General features: G+C 55.5%; 7 protein-coding genes across 7 annotated transcripts; 5 read left to right on the top strand and 2 right to left on the bottom strand.

The window, feature by feature from the left end:
- Positions 1-604: 604 nt before the first annotated feature.
- Positions 605-2,689, top strand: LY79DRAFT_591999 (fungal-specific transcription factor domain-containing protein; the record flags this gene model as incomplete). Its single annotated transcript, XM_060561360.1, has 3 exons — positions 605-648; positions 691-2,063; positions 2,124-2,689. 3 exons carry the CDS (start codon positions 605-607, stop codon positions 2,687-2,689), a joined length of 1,983 nt encoding a protein of 660 aa, XP_060411717.1.
- An 840-nt stretch (positions 2,690-3,529) lies between these two features.
- On the top strand, positions 3,530-5,074 carry LY79DRAFT_520270 (major facilitator superfamily transporter; the record flags this gene model as incomplete). The annotated part of the gene is made up of 2 exons (XM_060555220.1): positions 3,530-3,676; positions 3,746-5,074. The coding sequence occupies 2 exons, from the start codon at positions 3,530-3,532 to the stop codon at positions 5,072-5,074; spliced, it is 1,476 nt and encodes a 491-aa protein (XP_060411716.1).
- Positions 5,075-6,098: 1,024 nt separating this feature from the next.
- On the bottom strand, positions 6,099-6,423 carry LY79DRAFT_560688 (uncharacterized protein). Its single transcript, XM_060558345.1, has one exon. The coding sequence runs from the start codon at positions 6,395-6,397 to the stop codon at positions 6,137-6,139; it is 261 nt and encodes an 86-aa protein (XP_060411715.1). The 5' UTR covers positions 6,398-6,423; the 3' UTR covers positions 6,099-6,136.
- A 201-nt stretch (positions 6,424-6,624) lies between these two features.
- LY79DRAFT_560687 (uncharacterized protein) lies at positions 6,625-7,268 on the bottom strand. Its single transcript, XM_060558344.1, has one exon. It carries the CDS (start codon positions 7,256-7,258, stop codon positions 6,719-6,721), a length of 540 nt encoding a protein of 179 aa, XP_060411714.1. The 5' UTR covers positions 7,259-7,268; the 3' UTR covers positions 6,625-6,718.
- A 204-nt stretch (positions 7,269-7,472) lies between these two features.
- Positions 7,473-10,063, top strand: LY79DRAFT_660984 (P-loop containing nucleoside triphosphate hydrolase protein). Its single transcript, XM_060562783.1, has 4 exons — positions 7,473-8,242; positions 8,397-8,512; positions 8,658-8,712; positions 8,776-10,063. The coding sequence occupies exons 1-4, from the start codon at positions 7,738-7,740 to the stop codon at positions 9,966-9,968; spliced, it is 1,869 nt and encodes a 622-aa protein (XP_060411713.1). The 5' UTR covers positions 7,473-7,737; the 3' UTR covers positions 9,969-10,063.
- Positions 10,064-10,475: 412 nt separating this feature from the next.
- On the top strand, positions 10,476-12,524 carry LY79DRAFT_520232 (GMC oxidoreductase; the record flags this gene model as incomplete). The annotated part of the gene is made up of 2 exons (XM_060555214.1): positions 10,476-10,987; positions 11,054-12,524. The coding sequence occupies 2 exons, from the start codon at positions 10,476-10,478 to the stop codon at positions 12,522-12,524; spliced, it is 1,983 nt and encodes a 660-aa protein (XP_060411712.1).
- Positions 12,525-13,918: 1,394 nt separating this feature from the next.
- LY79DRAFT_520283 (RNA recognition domain-containing protein) lies at positions 13,919-14,862 on the top strand (the record flags this gene model as incomplete). Its single annotated transcript, XM_060555221.1, has 2 exons — positions 13,919-13,998; positions 14,103-14,862. The coding sequence occupies 2 exons, from the start codon at positions 13,919-13,921 to the stop codon at positions 14,860-14,862; spliced, it is 840 nt and encodes a 279-aa protein (XP_060411711.1).
- Between the last annotated feature and the right edge of the window lie 403 nt (positions 14,863-15,265).

The following is a 15,265-nucleotide window of genomic DNA, read 5'->3' as shown; positions in this document are numbered from 1 at the left end:
TCGTGGGTTGTTTGTCGGCGACTTCCTCACTCTCCGGTGTCGTTGGCCGTGGTGGGGAATTCTCCATAAAACCCGGAGGCCCCAACCTACGTTCCCCGCGTCGACATCCCCGTCGTCGAGTGTTTCCATATGTCACTGGCTCCATCCTGAACTTGGGAAAAGACCAGAGTCCCGTCCGTCACCAGAAATATCCCTTGCCATGCCATGGGGGTCACCATCTCCACCCATGGGTGAATGTGCCAAAGACATCATCAGTACATGCCGCAACATGGCAACCGTTTCACCATCCCCGCCTCAGGCTGCTGATTCGGGAAACTCGAGGCCAGTAGCGTAAGCTTTGGACTCTTTCGTGTTGCCTGCTACCAAAAGTGTGTTTGCTGAGACTTATGCGACAGCTGTGCAAACTGTCGCCAACGGCGATCCTACTGCTCCAAAGACAAGCCGGCTTGTGCTCGATGTCGAGACGGGGGTTTGCGCTGCGCCTATGAAGAAACCAGGAAGATCACCATCACCGAGGCGTGAGTTCCACGACTGTCTCCATCGTAACCGCTAGCTGATGTACTGCGTAGCTACTTGAGAGAGCTTGAGGCCAAGGCGAAAGCTTATGATGGTATGGTTGGAGACCAAGGTTCCCCAGGAGAAGACCGAGTGAGTTCTGGCTAACGGCGGGTTGCTAGTGTCCGTTACCAGGCAGTCCCAGCTTGCCACGACTGCAAAGGTTCATCGCAACGCGGCTGAAGAACATGACGAAGAGTTCGAAGATGAGCACCCTTTGCTCGAACCGTTCAACCAACTCAGCGTTTACAAACCATCAACGAGCTTCAAAGGCCCGGGCAATTCAGACAACTTTCTGCGCAGTGTGAGGAATCTTTCTGGGTTCTACGGCGACGACGGTAGCCTGGATGCGAACACAAACTTTTATGAACCCAGCGCCTTGCCTTCGCGGCGAGAACAGTCGAGAACGCAGGTGCGGCTGCCTCCTATTGACATCGCCCGACGACTCTTTGCGGCGCAATACACATACATCGGCACCATCTTCGCCTTCACCGATCCCAAGGCAGAGTTCGACCGAGCACTTGTCGAGGCGTACCGCGGGCCGCCAGACCCTTGTGACAAGGAAGCATGTCTGTCGTACGCAAAGGTGCTCATCATTCTGGCCTTTGGCCAGCTCTACTCCGTCAACCAATGGGTTGACTTCAGAGGCCCGCCAGGCTTTGAATACTTCACTCATGCCTTGAACCTATTGCCCGACACGCACGAAGAGGGTTCGATTCTCTGCGTCGAGACCCTGGCCCTCGTCGGCTATTTCATGCAGAACATGAATCGTCGCGACGCCGCGTTCCTCTACACCGGCATGGCCCTTCGCATGGCCATATCGCTCGGTTTGCATCACGAGATCGGCTCCGGCCCAGTACAAAATCCCTTGCACGGCCAAGAGGCGAAGCTGGCGACGCTGGACGATGCGACTCGCGAGCACAGGCGGCGGGTGTGGTGGTCTGTCTATAGCCTGGACCGCATCATGTCGGTGAAATCGGGCAATCCCATCACCATCCAGGACGAGGATATCGGCGTCGACCCACCTTCGAGGTTGCCCACCGAGGCAGAGTATTGTCCGGCCGTGGTACTACGGCACTACACCGAACTGTCCCGCATCCTCGGCGAGATCCACAACACCATTTACCGCAAGTCAAGCAATACCGTCCCCAAGTCCGGGAAACGCTTGATGACTTCGGTACAAAGCATTGTCTTCAAACTCTCGAAATGGAACCGCGACTTGCCGGACGAGCTACGCTTCGACCCTGCGCGGCTCAGTATCAGTCGCGAGAGCGTCTCTGTTTTTGCACATTGGCACTCATGTATCAACATGACCGCGAGGCCGTTGCTTTTCCACGTCGTCCAGAAGCGGCTGCAGAGGATTCGCAGCAGCAATGAACCCGGAGAGAAGGAGCGGGACTGGAAAGAGGGCTTGTCGTCTGCGACGGTGAGGGTCATCGACATGTGCATTGGTGCGGCCCAGGATGCCATCAACATTATGACCATCGCAGCGCAGAGAGACCTTGTCGGTAAGTCATCCGGTATATTGATGCAATCCGTGTCATCGTGCTGACCTCTGGACCCATTAGCAACGTACGGATACATGGATGGAGAGCATATCTTTTCGGCGTCCATCGTTCTTGTAATGGTCTGCGTCGCATTCCCTACCGACTCTTCTAACATTCTGGCCATGAACGCCGGGCTCGATCTCCTCAAGGGAATGGGGGAACGGGGTAACAGTCACATGGGCGCTCGATACGAGCTTCTCGCCAACCTTCGCTCTACAATTATTCCAGGAACGAATGGTCAGCCTGAGCCCCTGCCTTCATTCTCAACAGACTTTTCACCGACGGAGTCTGCGATGCCGACGGGGCTTCCTCCCGCGCAAGTGACCATGATGCCGGCAGGCATGGGGGACAGCCATCGGAATCTCGGTGCGATGCAGAGGAATGTTGGGCAGAGGGTCACCTTCCCGGCCGTAGACAACAGCTCCCTCGGCGAGCCGTTCTACGATGATAGCGTGAGCACGGTGATGGATTTCGGGCTCTGGGAGGAGGGTTTCGCCGATCCGGCCATGGACGCAAGCTTTGATTTCTCTCAATGGACACAAACGGCGGGCATGACTCAAGCAGACGATAGGATGGATGATGTATAACACATTTTACTGGACAGTACCGAATTGCGACCCTAGTTGTCCAAAGAGAATCGGCGGCGTGGCTTATCTTGCTAAGGGGCCTAATCGTCCCATTTCCCAGGGATCTGCAGGGCTGCCTTGCGCTGATATGTAGGGATCATATCTGTACCCCAATCGGTTGATTCCCGACGTGACGGAATACTTGCCCTGGGGTGTCAACCTTACACTACCACACCGGGTCGTCTAGAAGATTGGCTGCCAGGTTGGCACCAGTATGCGGCCTGGAAGAACCGACAAGTATAGCTACTCGTCGAATAACCCTCGAACTCAGGGTATCATTTCCGCTTGGACTCCAACCTGGAGCCAATTCCCTGGATCATAGGGGTGCCACTCCGAGGCCGGTCGGTGGGCCTGCGCTATCTGCGCTATCACTCCCCGGTGGGGAATGTTCCCCGCACACAGCAGGGGTCGGTGAGGTCCTCCGATCTGACGAACCGCCGTGTGCAGGCCGGGTCGAGAAGGCCGGTTGAGGAGCTGCCGGCATGCTCCCTTGCGCGATGTTGCGTCTGATACTGGGAACCCGTACGTCAGTGCCTGCAGGGAAGCTCGGTAAGAGATAGAGCTAGCTCATGGGGTGCTGTCACATCTGCCGTGGCACGGTGCGCGTTGGTCGAAGATAAAGGCAGGTGTCTCTCCCATCCCAATGCCTGGCGTGGTGGTTTGCTTACGGTATTAGACTCCTAAAAGTCAATGTTGAATTGAAAACCGCGGATTTACATCTGCAATTCATTCCGGCTATACTATAGTGTTTTCTTGAGAGCGGGTTTTCCAGACCTCGACCGAGGCTACCCGAATTCGGCGATGGCTACAATCACGACTCCCGGAGATGCCTCTGGCGGCGTCACGGAAAAGGGATTTGGAAGCGATATCGACCGCTTAGAGTCCAACAACGGAACAATGGCGATAGAGTCACTGGACCCCGTGGCAGAGAAGAAGCTCCTGCTCAAGGTTTGTTTGTTGATTATACACCAATGAGGTGGGACAAAGACACTAACCATTGCGATTTCTTTGATATAGCTCGACGCATACTTCGTGCCAATCATCATGGTTGTCTACCTCACCTGCTTCCTCGACCGCTCCAACATCGGCAACGTCAGGGTCGCGGGCATGCCCGAGGACATCGGCGCGTCGACGCAGGAGTACTCGACTGCCATCTCCATTTTCTACGCGACCTACGTAGTCTTCGAGCCGCCCTGGACCATCATGATGAAGCGCATCACCCCGCGCGTCCTGCTCACCGGCCTGTGCATTGTCTGGTCGCTGGCCACCATCTTCTCCGGCTTCATCCACAACATCGGGGGCCTCTACGCCGTGCGCCTCGTCCTTGGCATGTGCGAGGCTGGCCTGTTCCCCGCCCTGAACCTGTACTTGACCTTGGTGTATAAGCGCGACGAGCAGGCGAAGAGAGTGTCGTATCTGTTCGTCTGCTCGGCTATTGCCGGTGCTTTTGGAGGCTTGCTGGCGTATGCCCTCCTGAAGATGGATGGGGTCGCTGGTTACGCCGGATGGAGGTGGGTGTTCATAGTCGAAGGCGTTGTGAGCATTCTCATCGCGCCGATTCTTTATTTCGGTCTGCCCAACGACCCCTCGAAAGCGTACTTCCTATCGGACGAGGAGAAGAGGATGATGAAGGTCCGTGCTATGCAGAGAGCTCAGTACATGGGAAGTGAGGAGTTCAGCTGGGATGAGATCAAGGTTGAGCTCCGCGATCCGAAGCTCTACCTGAGCGGCGCCATCCAGTTTTGCCAGGACATCTTGCTCTACGGCTTCAGCACCTTCCTCCCCTCCATCATCGTCAGCATGGGCCGCACCAGCATCGAAGCACAGTACCTCAGCATTCCCGTCTTCCTCTTCGGCGCCATTGCCTTCCTGGCGACGGCCTACGTGTCGGACCGGCTGCTTATCCGAGGACCCCTCGTCTTCCTGGCCAACATCCCCGGTATTGTCGGCTACATCCTCATCATTAGCCCCACGAGCAGTGGCGTCAAGTTCTTCGCCACCTTCCTGTGTGCCATTGCTGTGTACAACGGTCCCGGCCTCAACCTGACGTGGCTCAACGTCAACGTCGCGCCCCAGTACCGTCGTGCCACGGCCATTGGTATGCAGCAGGCCATCGGCAACTGTGCTGGAATTGTGGCAGGACAGATCTACCGGAAAGCGCCTTACCTGCTTGGAAACGCGATCTCTGTCGGGGCGCTGGGTGTCGCGCAGCTTCTCGTTGTTGCCAAGTGGTTCTACATTCGCCATTGCAATGAGCTGAAGAGGAAGATTGCGAGCGGAGAGATTGAAGACAAGCGGAAGGTCAAGACTGGTGACTGGGAATTAGACTTCCATTACCACACTTAGAGAGTTCAGAGGCTAGACTGGACTGTAGTTGCTTCAAAGTTCCTTATTAATCTTATCCCTGTTCCTATTCCTAACTAATTATCCTTAATCTGATCTCTAATCCAATCCCTGATCTTAATCTAAACCCTAATCTCTATCCTAACTAACTTCTGGATTCGAGTCCCGGCTCGGTCGCCAGGAAGTGATGACGAAGGCGACGTCTACTACCTCAACCATAACAGCTACAACTACAGCGATTGCGGTTTCGAGATCTGAGTTTCGACGCGCGGTCTAGCATGGTGCGCTGGGCAAGAGGAAGCGCAAGACATGGCACTGGAGGAAAGGAATGGACATATGAGAAAGGAAGATGATACAAGCATGGAACGCCACAACGTGGAACAGAATGGCGAAATGCAAGGAAGCTGGGGAAAATGACTTGGCTGGAATCTGCTAGGAATATGGGCGTTAGGAGGAACTGGGGCAACCTTGGGTTAGGGAAGCCTTGGGATAAGTTAAAAGCGGGCGATTTTGGTAAATAACAACAATGCCAAGGAGCGTCAGGCAAGTGCAGGGAGACAGGAACGGAATATTATATTGAAGACCTTGCCTAGACGATGCGCTTCTAGACAGCTAGAACATAACGCTCTTGGAAGTTATATAGTGGAATTCTTTTTCGACAAGAGGGATAATACCCTAGAGTGCGAATTCTTTTGGTACCTAGATGAACAGAAAAGAGGCTCAGAGTTCCTAACAAGTAGTTAGCTAAGAAGGGTAAGGGTATAGCAGTAGACATAAACACCTGGACGGCTAGGACTGTCTTGAGTTCGCCCTGTGAGGGGGATAACCCTAACCTAAAATTATTATCTACACAAACAGATTGATTACTGATTAGAAACAAGCCTGTTGTAGCATAATTCTCCTTGAAAACTCTCTGTCACTATCAAGTCATTGAATCCTTGAGGCCTTCCTATTAACTCCTGACTGTTGAAAACGAACGCAGACAAAGGAACATCCTCAACTACCTGATCTTCCCAGACGATAATTACCATCATCACCACCTAACTCCGACCTTATTTACATGGTTCAAGTAGAGTTCCTGTAAATATTAAAGGAAACTGGGATGTTAATGAGAGAAATGGGATTTGGCGGCAGCTTAGCCAGAGCTGGCGGCGGGTCCGGGTTGATACCGCTGGCAACAACACTTGAGCCGTAGGTGGCCTGTTTCTTGACAGCCGCGTCAATGGTCTTGTCCTCTTCAGCCTCAAAGGCTTGAACATCTTCAGTGTCAACATCTTGCAAGACCATGTTATGCAAATCAGAAGAAACGAGCATGCCCTCTCGCATTGTGGTGTTTGTGCCCTGGTCGTCAGTCTCCTTGGTGGATGCAGCGACGCGGTCTGCCAGCGAACCAGCTTGTCCAACAAATGAACCTCCGCTGCTACCACCTCCACCACCTCCGACAGGGCCGTCCATATCATGACGAGGAGCTGCCTTCGTCTTGGAGGCCTTCTTCTTGGCACTTCCAGGGTTAACAGTGCGCTTGAGGAGACCTTCTGAATGATTGAGAATGTCCTCGTGGTCCTCTCGAGTGAATTTCATTTCCTCCATGGCAATCTTGTGGGGTATCACTGCCTAAATGTCTCGACAATTGTATTCTCGCATCTCTCACCTGACCTCGTCCATCTCGACTATGCATTCTTTTGGAAGCCATTTTCTTGCGTGATTACTTGTCGCTGAGTTGGTGATCAGAACCTTGAGTACCACACCATGACCCTGCTGGTTCAACTCGTTGACAAGGTACCAGAGGAAAGAGACCACCGCCCCAAGACCTTGGACATGGCGTCCCACCTCCAACCAGGACACCCCTTCCAAGATGACAAACACCACCTTTCCAGTCGCAGAAAGCAGAAATAGCCGGAAGAGCGTGAAAAGAGCCTCCAGGTGTTGACCCCTGACGCCATCCACGACGCTCAAGTTGATTCCAGAAAGGTCGACCTCGCGTGGTGTCAGAAACTGGGCAATCTGAGCGTTGAGGCAACGAAGAATCCCGCTAGGCCCCGTGTAAGGATCGTTCAGTCGGTTGTGCCTACCACATAGATAGACGAGAGGCAGACTGCGGCCGGGCTGTCTCATCAGTCCCTGTACGAGTGTGCAGGAGAGCAGTGTCAATAGTGACGCCGCTTCCTGCTCCGGACTCAGGTCCATTCGCCCGTTTATATACAGGATCTGGGAACTTGTGGATTGCAACCATGCGGTGAAGCTGTTGCTGCGGAGGATGAGCATGCCGCGATTGGTCATCTCATCTGTACAGACGTTCTGCGCGTGGATGATTTTCAGCTCCATTTCCAGGAGTTATGGCACCTGTTCTATCCTGGGAGTGCAGTATACGTAAAAGACTCGGGCATCCCTCAAAAGTTATGGCGGGTGGTACGAAGCACAGGAGGCGAGTTCTGTACCCCCCTTATTTTGATTATGAGTACCGACAACGAGTACGTCGGGTAGACGGGTTTAAATGGCTACCTCTCCTACTGGACTGTTATCATCTGGACTTTGATGGTACCAACTTCGTTCGTATCCTCAAGACGTTCCAGCTTGCACATTTTGAGGATCTATCAGGCGCTAGCGCTCTCCCGATTATTCCCCTGAACTTCGCCGTAAGGGATGGTTTCGTTGACATTGACGCCATGTCAAAAAGAGGAGAAGAGTTTATCTCTTACACCAAGTGGTCATACAGCTATTATAGAGGTCGAAGTCTGACACACGAGCCTGAGGGGACCGCCCTTTGTCATCCGCAACAGAATACGATAGACTCCTCGATGGTCCTTTCGGAAGCCATTGAAAGCCCAGTCGTTGTTGATTTTGAACGTTGCTTGCGGGCGGCCCCCGCTTGGAGACCAGGACGTATACCCAGGGGCTTCTCAAGAGTATTAGATGAAAGAGCAGGAGACCTTCGCCAGCCACCTCGGCCACCTGGGCCTCCTGGGCCACCTGAACCACCCAGGTCACCTAGCCCGCCACCTAGTATTGATGACGATAGAATCTGGGACGTGCGATTAGCAGAAAAAGTGCTTGGATTCACGGACCCAAGACAACCTATCGAGCTGCATGGGCAGGATCCGCCTTCTGGAGACGATGTTCTACTTTTGCCGAACAGGGTCTTTGCATTCATTTTGCGCACTCGTAAATGGGGTAAACAAGAGCCGTATTCGAACCGTTGCTGGAAATTTGCTGATTTGAGACATCTCAGCTTGCCTCCCACTCGGATCTGGGGTTTTGGACAACCAGGCTCATAGCTTGACGCGGATGAAAGAAGACCATCAAGCGTGGGATAATCTTCATATAGACGACGGACACAGGGCAATCATCAAGTCCCTGATGGCTACCCACTTCCGCAAGAAGAAGTTGGAGCGGCGACAGTTTGATATCATTCAAGACAAGGGTCCGTCAAGTCTATCCCGGGTATTGATAGAAACGCTAACATGGAACACCAGGCAAGGGGCTTATCATCTTGTTGCATGGAGTTCCGGGAGTAGGGAAGACATCCACAGCCGGTGAGTACCCCCCCGCCCGCAGTGACACCGATCCGTACTTGTGCTAACAATAGTTGCCAGAAACGGTGGCTCAGTTCTACAACAAGCCGCTACTGCCTATCACCTGCGGTTAGTGCCTACATTAATCATACCATGTGGGCATTTGATAGATTTGCTCATCCATGCGTACAGGTGATTTAGGCATGACTCCCGCTGAAGTTGAAAACAACTTGCAGTCGTCATTCCAAAAGGCGCAGGCCTGGGATTGCGTTCTGCTGTTGGACGAAGCAGACGTGTTCCTTGCCGAACGAAGCCAGGACAACATTGAGCGAAACGCCTTGGTGTCTGGTAAGTTAATCACCTCCAGTGGTTTCGCCGAAGACTCTGTCGAGATATCGTGTGACCACAGAATGCTGATGCAGTCAGTCTTCCTCCGAGTGATGGAATATTACGAGGGCGTCCTGTTCCTCACGACGAACAAAGTCGGCTCGTTCGACGAGGCCTTCAAATCGCGCATGTCGATGGCCCTGTACTACCCACCCCTCACCCGAGAGCAGACGAGGAGGATCTGGGAGATGCAGATGAATCGTACGGAGGCGCTCTCCAGGCAGGCCTCCCCGGGGGACGAGTCTCAGCACGTGCGGTTCAACCACGACGAGGTTGCGACGCTGGCCGACGAGCTGTGGAACATGCAGACGACGCGGGACGACTGCCGGCCGGTCTGGAACGGGCGGGAGATCCGCAACGCCTTCCAGACGGCTGTGGCGCTCGCCGAGTGGCACAAGGGGGAGAACCGGGTGCCCGGGCCGATCGTCGTGGGACGCGAGCACTTTGAAAAGGTGGCGCGGGTTTCGAACGAATTCAACGCGTACCTGTACGAGGTGAGGCACGGGCGCGCCGACTACGAGAAGGCGCACGCGCGGGAGCACCGCTTCGACGACTTCAACAGGCAGCAGTTCGTCTTCGGCGGCCACCAGGGGACGGGCTTCGGGCAGCAGCAAGGGTACGGGATGGGCCCGCAGCTAGGCAGCATCACAATGCCGTTCGGCGGCGGGCAAGCCGGGATCACCCCGATGGGAGGAGGTGGCGTGCCGTATGGGAACAATACCCAGAGCCAGGGCGCTTTTTTCACGAACCAAGGTTGGCAGCCGGGGTACGGCGGCGGCGTAAGCAACACGGGCATAGGCGGCTTGAACATGGCCGGGCCTTCCATGGGAGCCAGCGGCGGGGGAAACAACATGGGGACCGGCATGTCGCCTGGCTCCGTCAATGTTCAGGTCCTGCCGAGTCACAGCATCCAGGGCCAGTTGAGCAACCAGCAACAGCAGCAACAAGGCGGTTCTAGTATGGGCCCTGGGGGTCCTATGCTGCCAGGCTTTCGGTAGAATCGAATCTGAGGAGCTGTAGTTTTATTGGTGACTCAGGCCTTTAATGATGTTTGGACCGATGATGCTTCAATCTATGTTGCCAAATTTGCCGTGGCCGCCACCTCAGTCATCTCATGTTGCGAGGGTAGGTCAGCCAGGGTCAGGGAGCATCGCGAGTCTAGACCTGTCAGCTGAGGTTACATCCTGTCGGCAGGGATCTTTTCAAGCTTTGGACGAACTCCGCTTACCCCGCCCCGGACCGTTGCACGGTTACATTCGCTAATGATGCAGTAAACTTGCAGCGTACCGGGCAATCAGCTTGGATGTTGTGAAAGTAGGCTGTCAGACGAGCTAAGCGGGGCGAAAGAGGACAAACTTGTCGATGACATTGGTCATAAAGACAGGGTCATGTCAAGTGCTGCGATGTACAAGTACTTAAGAGACCCCAGGGAAGATTGGCCAGCGAGAGGGTGGAAATGAGCTACACCCAAGCATCTGGTCCGGGCTGTGAGTCGCATCAACACCATGGCCGTCCTCCGGTCCATCACAGCCTTGACGGCTCTCCTTCTCCTCCCGCTCACGACCCTCGCCCATCCCGAGCCGTCGAACCGCACCTATGACTACATCGTCGTTGGCTCCGGTCCCGGTGGCGGGCCTCTGGCCTGCAACCTCGCGCGAGCGGGCCACTCGACCCTCCTGCTCGAAGCGGGCGACGACCAGAGCTCGGACGTGCGCACCATCATTGCTAACGGCGGCTACATGGTCACGCCCACGGACGGCTGGTTCTTCTTCGTGAAGCATCACTCGGACGAGGAGACGGAGCGGCGGAACAACCACCTGACGTGGAGGTTTGCCAACGGCTCGTACTGGGTGGGCAACGCGGCGAGGGCGCCGGAGGGCGCGGAGCTGCTGGGGGTGTATTATCCCCGCGGCGCGACGGTCGGAGGATCGTCGGTCACGAACGCGATGGCGACGTGGCTGCCTAGCGACGGGGACTGGGATTTCGTGCAGAACGTCACGGGGGATGCTTCGTGGAAGTGAGTGGACATGACGCTGGAGAATCATCAGGTCGGCTGGGTGCAACTATGCTAACGCAAGGACAGCTACAGCAATATGAGACGTATCTTTGAGAGGATCGAGAGGAACAACTACCTTGGCAGGGGCACCCCCGGACATGGGTTCGACGGCTACTTTGAGACCAACCTCGGCGACGGGTCTCAGTACACCAGCAACTCGGGCGTGATGGACGTGCTCAAGTCGCATGTCCGATCCATCGGACAAGACCCGGACAAGCTCATTGAGATGCTGGTGAGCGACGGCAACTTCCTCGGCGAAACCCGCGACACCACGGAGGGGCTCTGGGGACTGTCTTTCCATGCGACCGAGAAATGGGAACGGTACAGCGCCCGCACTCTCATCTTGGAGACTCTATCGGCCAAGAACCCGGACGGCTCGCCCAAGTATCCGCTGACCTTGTCGCCCCACTCCCTGGCCACGAAGGTCCTGTTCGATGAGACGAGCGTCGGAAAGCCTAGAGCCATCGGGGTTGAATACCTGGTTGGTAATTCCACATACGGCGCGGACCTCCGACGAAATGCATCAGGAACAGGCGAGACCGCACGAGCGTTCGCCTCTCGCGAAGTCATCGTGGCAGGCGGAGCCTTCAACTCGCCCCAGATCCTGCAGCTTAGTGGCATCGGCAACAAGCCCGATCTCGAGGCTCTCGGCATCAAGGTCGTGGCGGATCTGCCGGGTGTCGGCCGGAACCTCCAGGAAAATCAGGAATTCCCCGTTGTGGGACACGCCCAGCTCAATCTTACGGCCATTCCTGACCCCAACGAGCCGACATGCGCAAAGGGCACCCCGGGAGACCCGTGTGAAGCGCTGTGGCGGCAAGGCAAGGGGCCGTACATGCGGCCCGGATACAACTCGAACGCGCTCCTGCTCAAGTCCAACTTCTCGCTAAACGGCGAACGGGACGTCTTCATCTTCAGCTGGCCGAACGCGTTCCGGGGATTCTGGCCCCCGGTGAAGCAGCCGGAGCTCGTCGACCCGCCCACGACAATGGGCTTCTCAGTGGTGAAGATGCATCCTCAGAACACGGCCGGGTACGTCAAGCTCCGGTCTGCGGACCCGACGGAACCGCCCGAGATCAACTTTGAGCTGTACAAGGAAGGCGCGGAGACGGACCTTGGAGCCTTGGCGGAGATTGTGGCGTGGGGCCGGCGGAGCATGAGCAACGTCCAAGGTCCGTGGGGTCCGTTGGACCCGGCGGAACCGCCGTGCTCGCAGGTCAGAAGCGACGGTGGGTGTGGCGACGCGGACCCGGAGTCGGACAAGAAGTGGATCCGCGAGCAGACGTTCGGGCATCACCCGACGGGCACCTGCAAGATCGGGAAGGAAGGGGACCGCATGGCGGTGCTGGATTCGAAGTTTCGGGTGCTGGGGGTCGAGGGACTGAGGGTGGCGGACGCGAGTGTGTTCCCGCGCGCGCCGGGGGCGTTTCCGGTCGTAGCGACCTTCATCATCAGTCAAAAGGCGTCGGATGTGATTCTGGGCGAGGTAGGCCAGTGATGTAATGAGCGCCATCCACCTGAATATCCGGTGAGACGGAGCTTGATTGGCTGGCAGGCCTGATATCGAATTTGCGAGTCTGGAATGGGAGAGTTTTCACTCCAAGGGAGGCATATGGCTAATTATTCGCCTTTTTACCAAGCTCGTTTCTTGCTTTATTCCACAGACCCCAAGCCTGCAAACCCACCATTGGCCACTAAAAGCGCCATGCCTTTTTGGGATTCCCAAGCTACCTCAAACCCACCAAAGAACACACCGTGCGTCGACGCCAGCTTGCTGTCGCGTCGCAATCAAGGAAGGCTGTACTATGCACCACCGAGCAGATTACAAGTGTATGATAGAAGAGACATGACGTTGTCCGCAACCGCGTTCTCGTGTGCAAGAGGGTCGTATTCGCAGCGAGCAGCGTCACCTGGTGTTGGGAGAGCTTGGGTCCGTGGGCGGCGGGCGCATGGGACGAATCAGGAAGAAGGGAGGAAATGTCAGGGTTGCCGCCGTCGTCCCATGTTCCAGGGCGTTCTAACTAGGTACGCAGTAAATCACCTAGCTAGGTAGTAGCTAGGATAATGAAAGCGGATGCATGTGAAGGTAGCGTCTCTGCCAGATACTCAAGCAAAGGTACGTGGCTGAAGTGTGGCGCTGTTAGTGGGACTAGCTGTGGTCCATGCTCCATCTCAGCCACCCCCACCCGCCCTGGCACGAGCTCCTCATATACGTAGCCGATGACGTCGGACAGTCGCCTCTTCCCCTCCCGGATCTGGGGTCCGGCGAAGAAGCTACTCTTGTTGGTTGGTATTCCTACCTATCGTCCCTGCCTAGCATGCCGTGCACATGCCCACACATGAGCAAGAGGCCAGGGGGAAGGAAGAGACAGGAAAGAAGGGAAGGAAGGGGCTCGCCTTCGCCTTCGCCTTCGCCTACGTCCTTGTCCCTCGCCCCCCTGCCTGCCTCGTCTACCGTAGGTAATGCGTGCGAGGGGCGGGTGGGACTCTGAGCTGAGCTGGAGGCCGCCCTTCTTTCTTGCCTCTGCCTCTGCCTCTGCCCTCTCTACCACTCTCTTGCTTGGCCCAAAAAAGAAAAAAAGAAAAGTAAAGATAAACGTAAAGTGCGTCCTCATGACCCTTCATCCGATCATTTACCTTCCCTCCCACATTCCCATAATTGCTCATCAAGATTTCACTACATAAAACCATCATCCACACAATCCCGAAAACGCGCCCATTCGTCTCTCCCAATACAACACACGCTAAAACACACCGACTCGAGACAGCCTGCATTTGCTCCCTTGATACCCCCATCCACCGCTCTGCTGTTACCCCTCACAAAGCTCCCTCCTACAACGCACACTTCTTTCTCCCAACAACACACCACGCTGCAACTCATCAATCGCCATCATGTCCAACACCACCGTCTACGTCAAGAACATCGCTTCCGCGACCGAAGACAAGGAGATCAAGGATTTCTTCAGCTTCTGGTAAGTCCGCTACCCCGCCATCTCGGCACGCGTCAGCCTTCGATGGCCCGATTCTTCGACATCCCCCCTCATCATTCCTTGATCACCTGCTGACGCCCCCGTAGCGGCAAGATCACCAACATCGAGGTCACTCCCTCAGGCGAGACCAAGGATGCTGCCGTCACCTTTGAGAAGGAGACCGCCGCCAAGACGGCTCTCCTCCTGAACAACACTCAGCTCGGCACTTCTCACATCACCGTCACCAGCGCCGGTGGCGACCCCTCCGATGATGCTCCCCACCACAAGGACAACGCTAGCCGCGACTCGGATGACATTACCCAGGAGGAGAAGCCACGCTCTCGTATCCTGGCCGAATACCTCGCTCAGGGCTACGTCGTCGGTGATGCTGCTCTTCAGCGCGCTATCGAGCTCGACAGCCAGCACGGCGTCTCCAGCCGCTTCTTCAGCACCCTCCAGAACCTCGACCAGAAGTACCACGCAACCGACCGTGCCAAGGCCACCGACCAGTCCTACGGCATCACCGCCAAGGCTCAGGGCATCTTTGGCGGCCTGAGCTCCTACTTTGAGAAAGCCACTAGCTCTCCCACAGGCAAGAAGATTGTGGGTTTCTACGAGACTGGCTCAAGACAGGTGCAGGACATCCACGCCGAGGCACGCCGCCTCGCGGACCTGAAGAAGGAGGAGCATGGCGGCAGTGCCCTTAAGGCTTCGGGCCTCGAGAGATTCCTCGGCAAGGAGAAGGAGAAGTCTGTTCCTCCTGCCACTGGCGAGACCATTGGTACCCAGTCTCCCACCAACCCCGACCCCACGACCGCTGTCCCTCTGTCCAAGCCCTCGGCTGCGACCGATGAGAAGTCGTCGTAAAGGAATTGGCCATGTTTGTGGGACGCAAAAAGGTTACATGAGGGCAGGCGTTGGCTGGGTTTATTAGGCACGACAGTATAATGGCTGTTCGCAGGTGGTTTCCCCCTCGAGCACTCTAGGTATTTACAGCTTTCAATGCAAGCTTACGGCATTGATGATTTGTTCGAGTAACTTTTGTGATGCTGTGACATGTAATTGGTCTTGTTATGAATGATTTGCAGTGTTTGCCTCAATATCTGTGAAAAACTGATCGCTCGACTAATCGCTCTGGCAAGACTTTGACATTTTCCATAAGCATAAGTTGTTAGTTTCACTAAATTAGCGGTAACTAACCATTGTCCCGAAGTGAAACAAATAATCAATTGGCCAAACGTGCACAGCTTCTACTGTTGATAGCAGTTTA

The sequence above is a fragment of the Colletotrichum navitas genome (assembly GCF_030913465.1).
Source record: "Colletotrichum navitas strain CBS 125086 chromosome Unknown LY79scaffold_52, whole genome shotgun sequence".
In the NCBI taxonomy this organism is placed as follows: domain Eukaryota; kingdom Fungi; phylum Ascomycota; class Sordariomycetes; order Glomerellales; family Glomerellaceae; genus Colletotrichum; species Colletotrichum navitas.
Note: the sequence above shows the minus strand (reverse complement) of the source record. Positions and strands in the feature narration are given on the sequence as shown.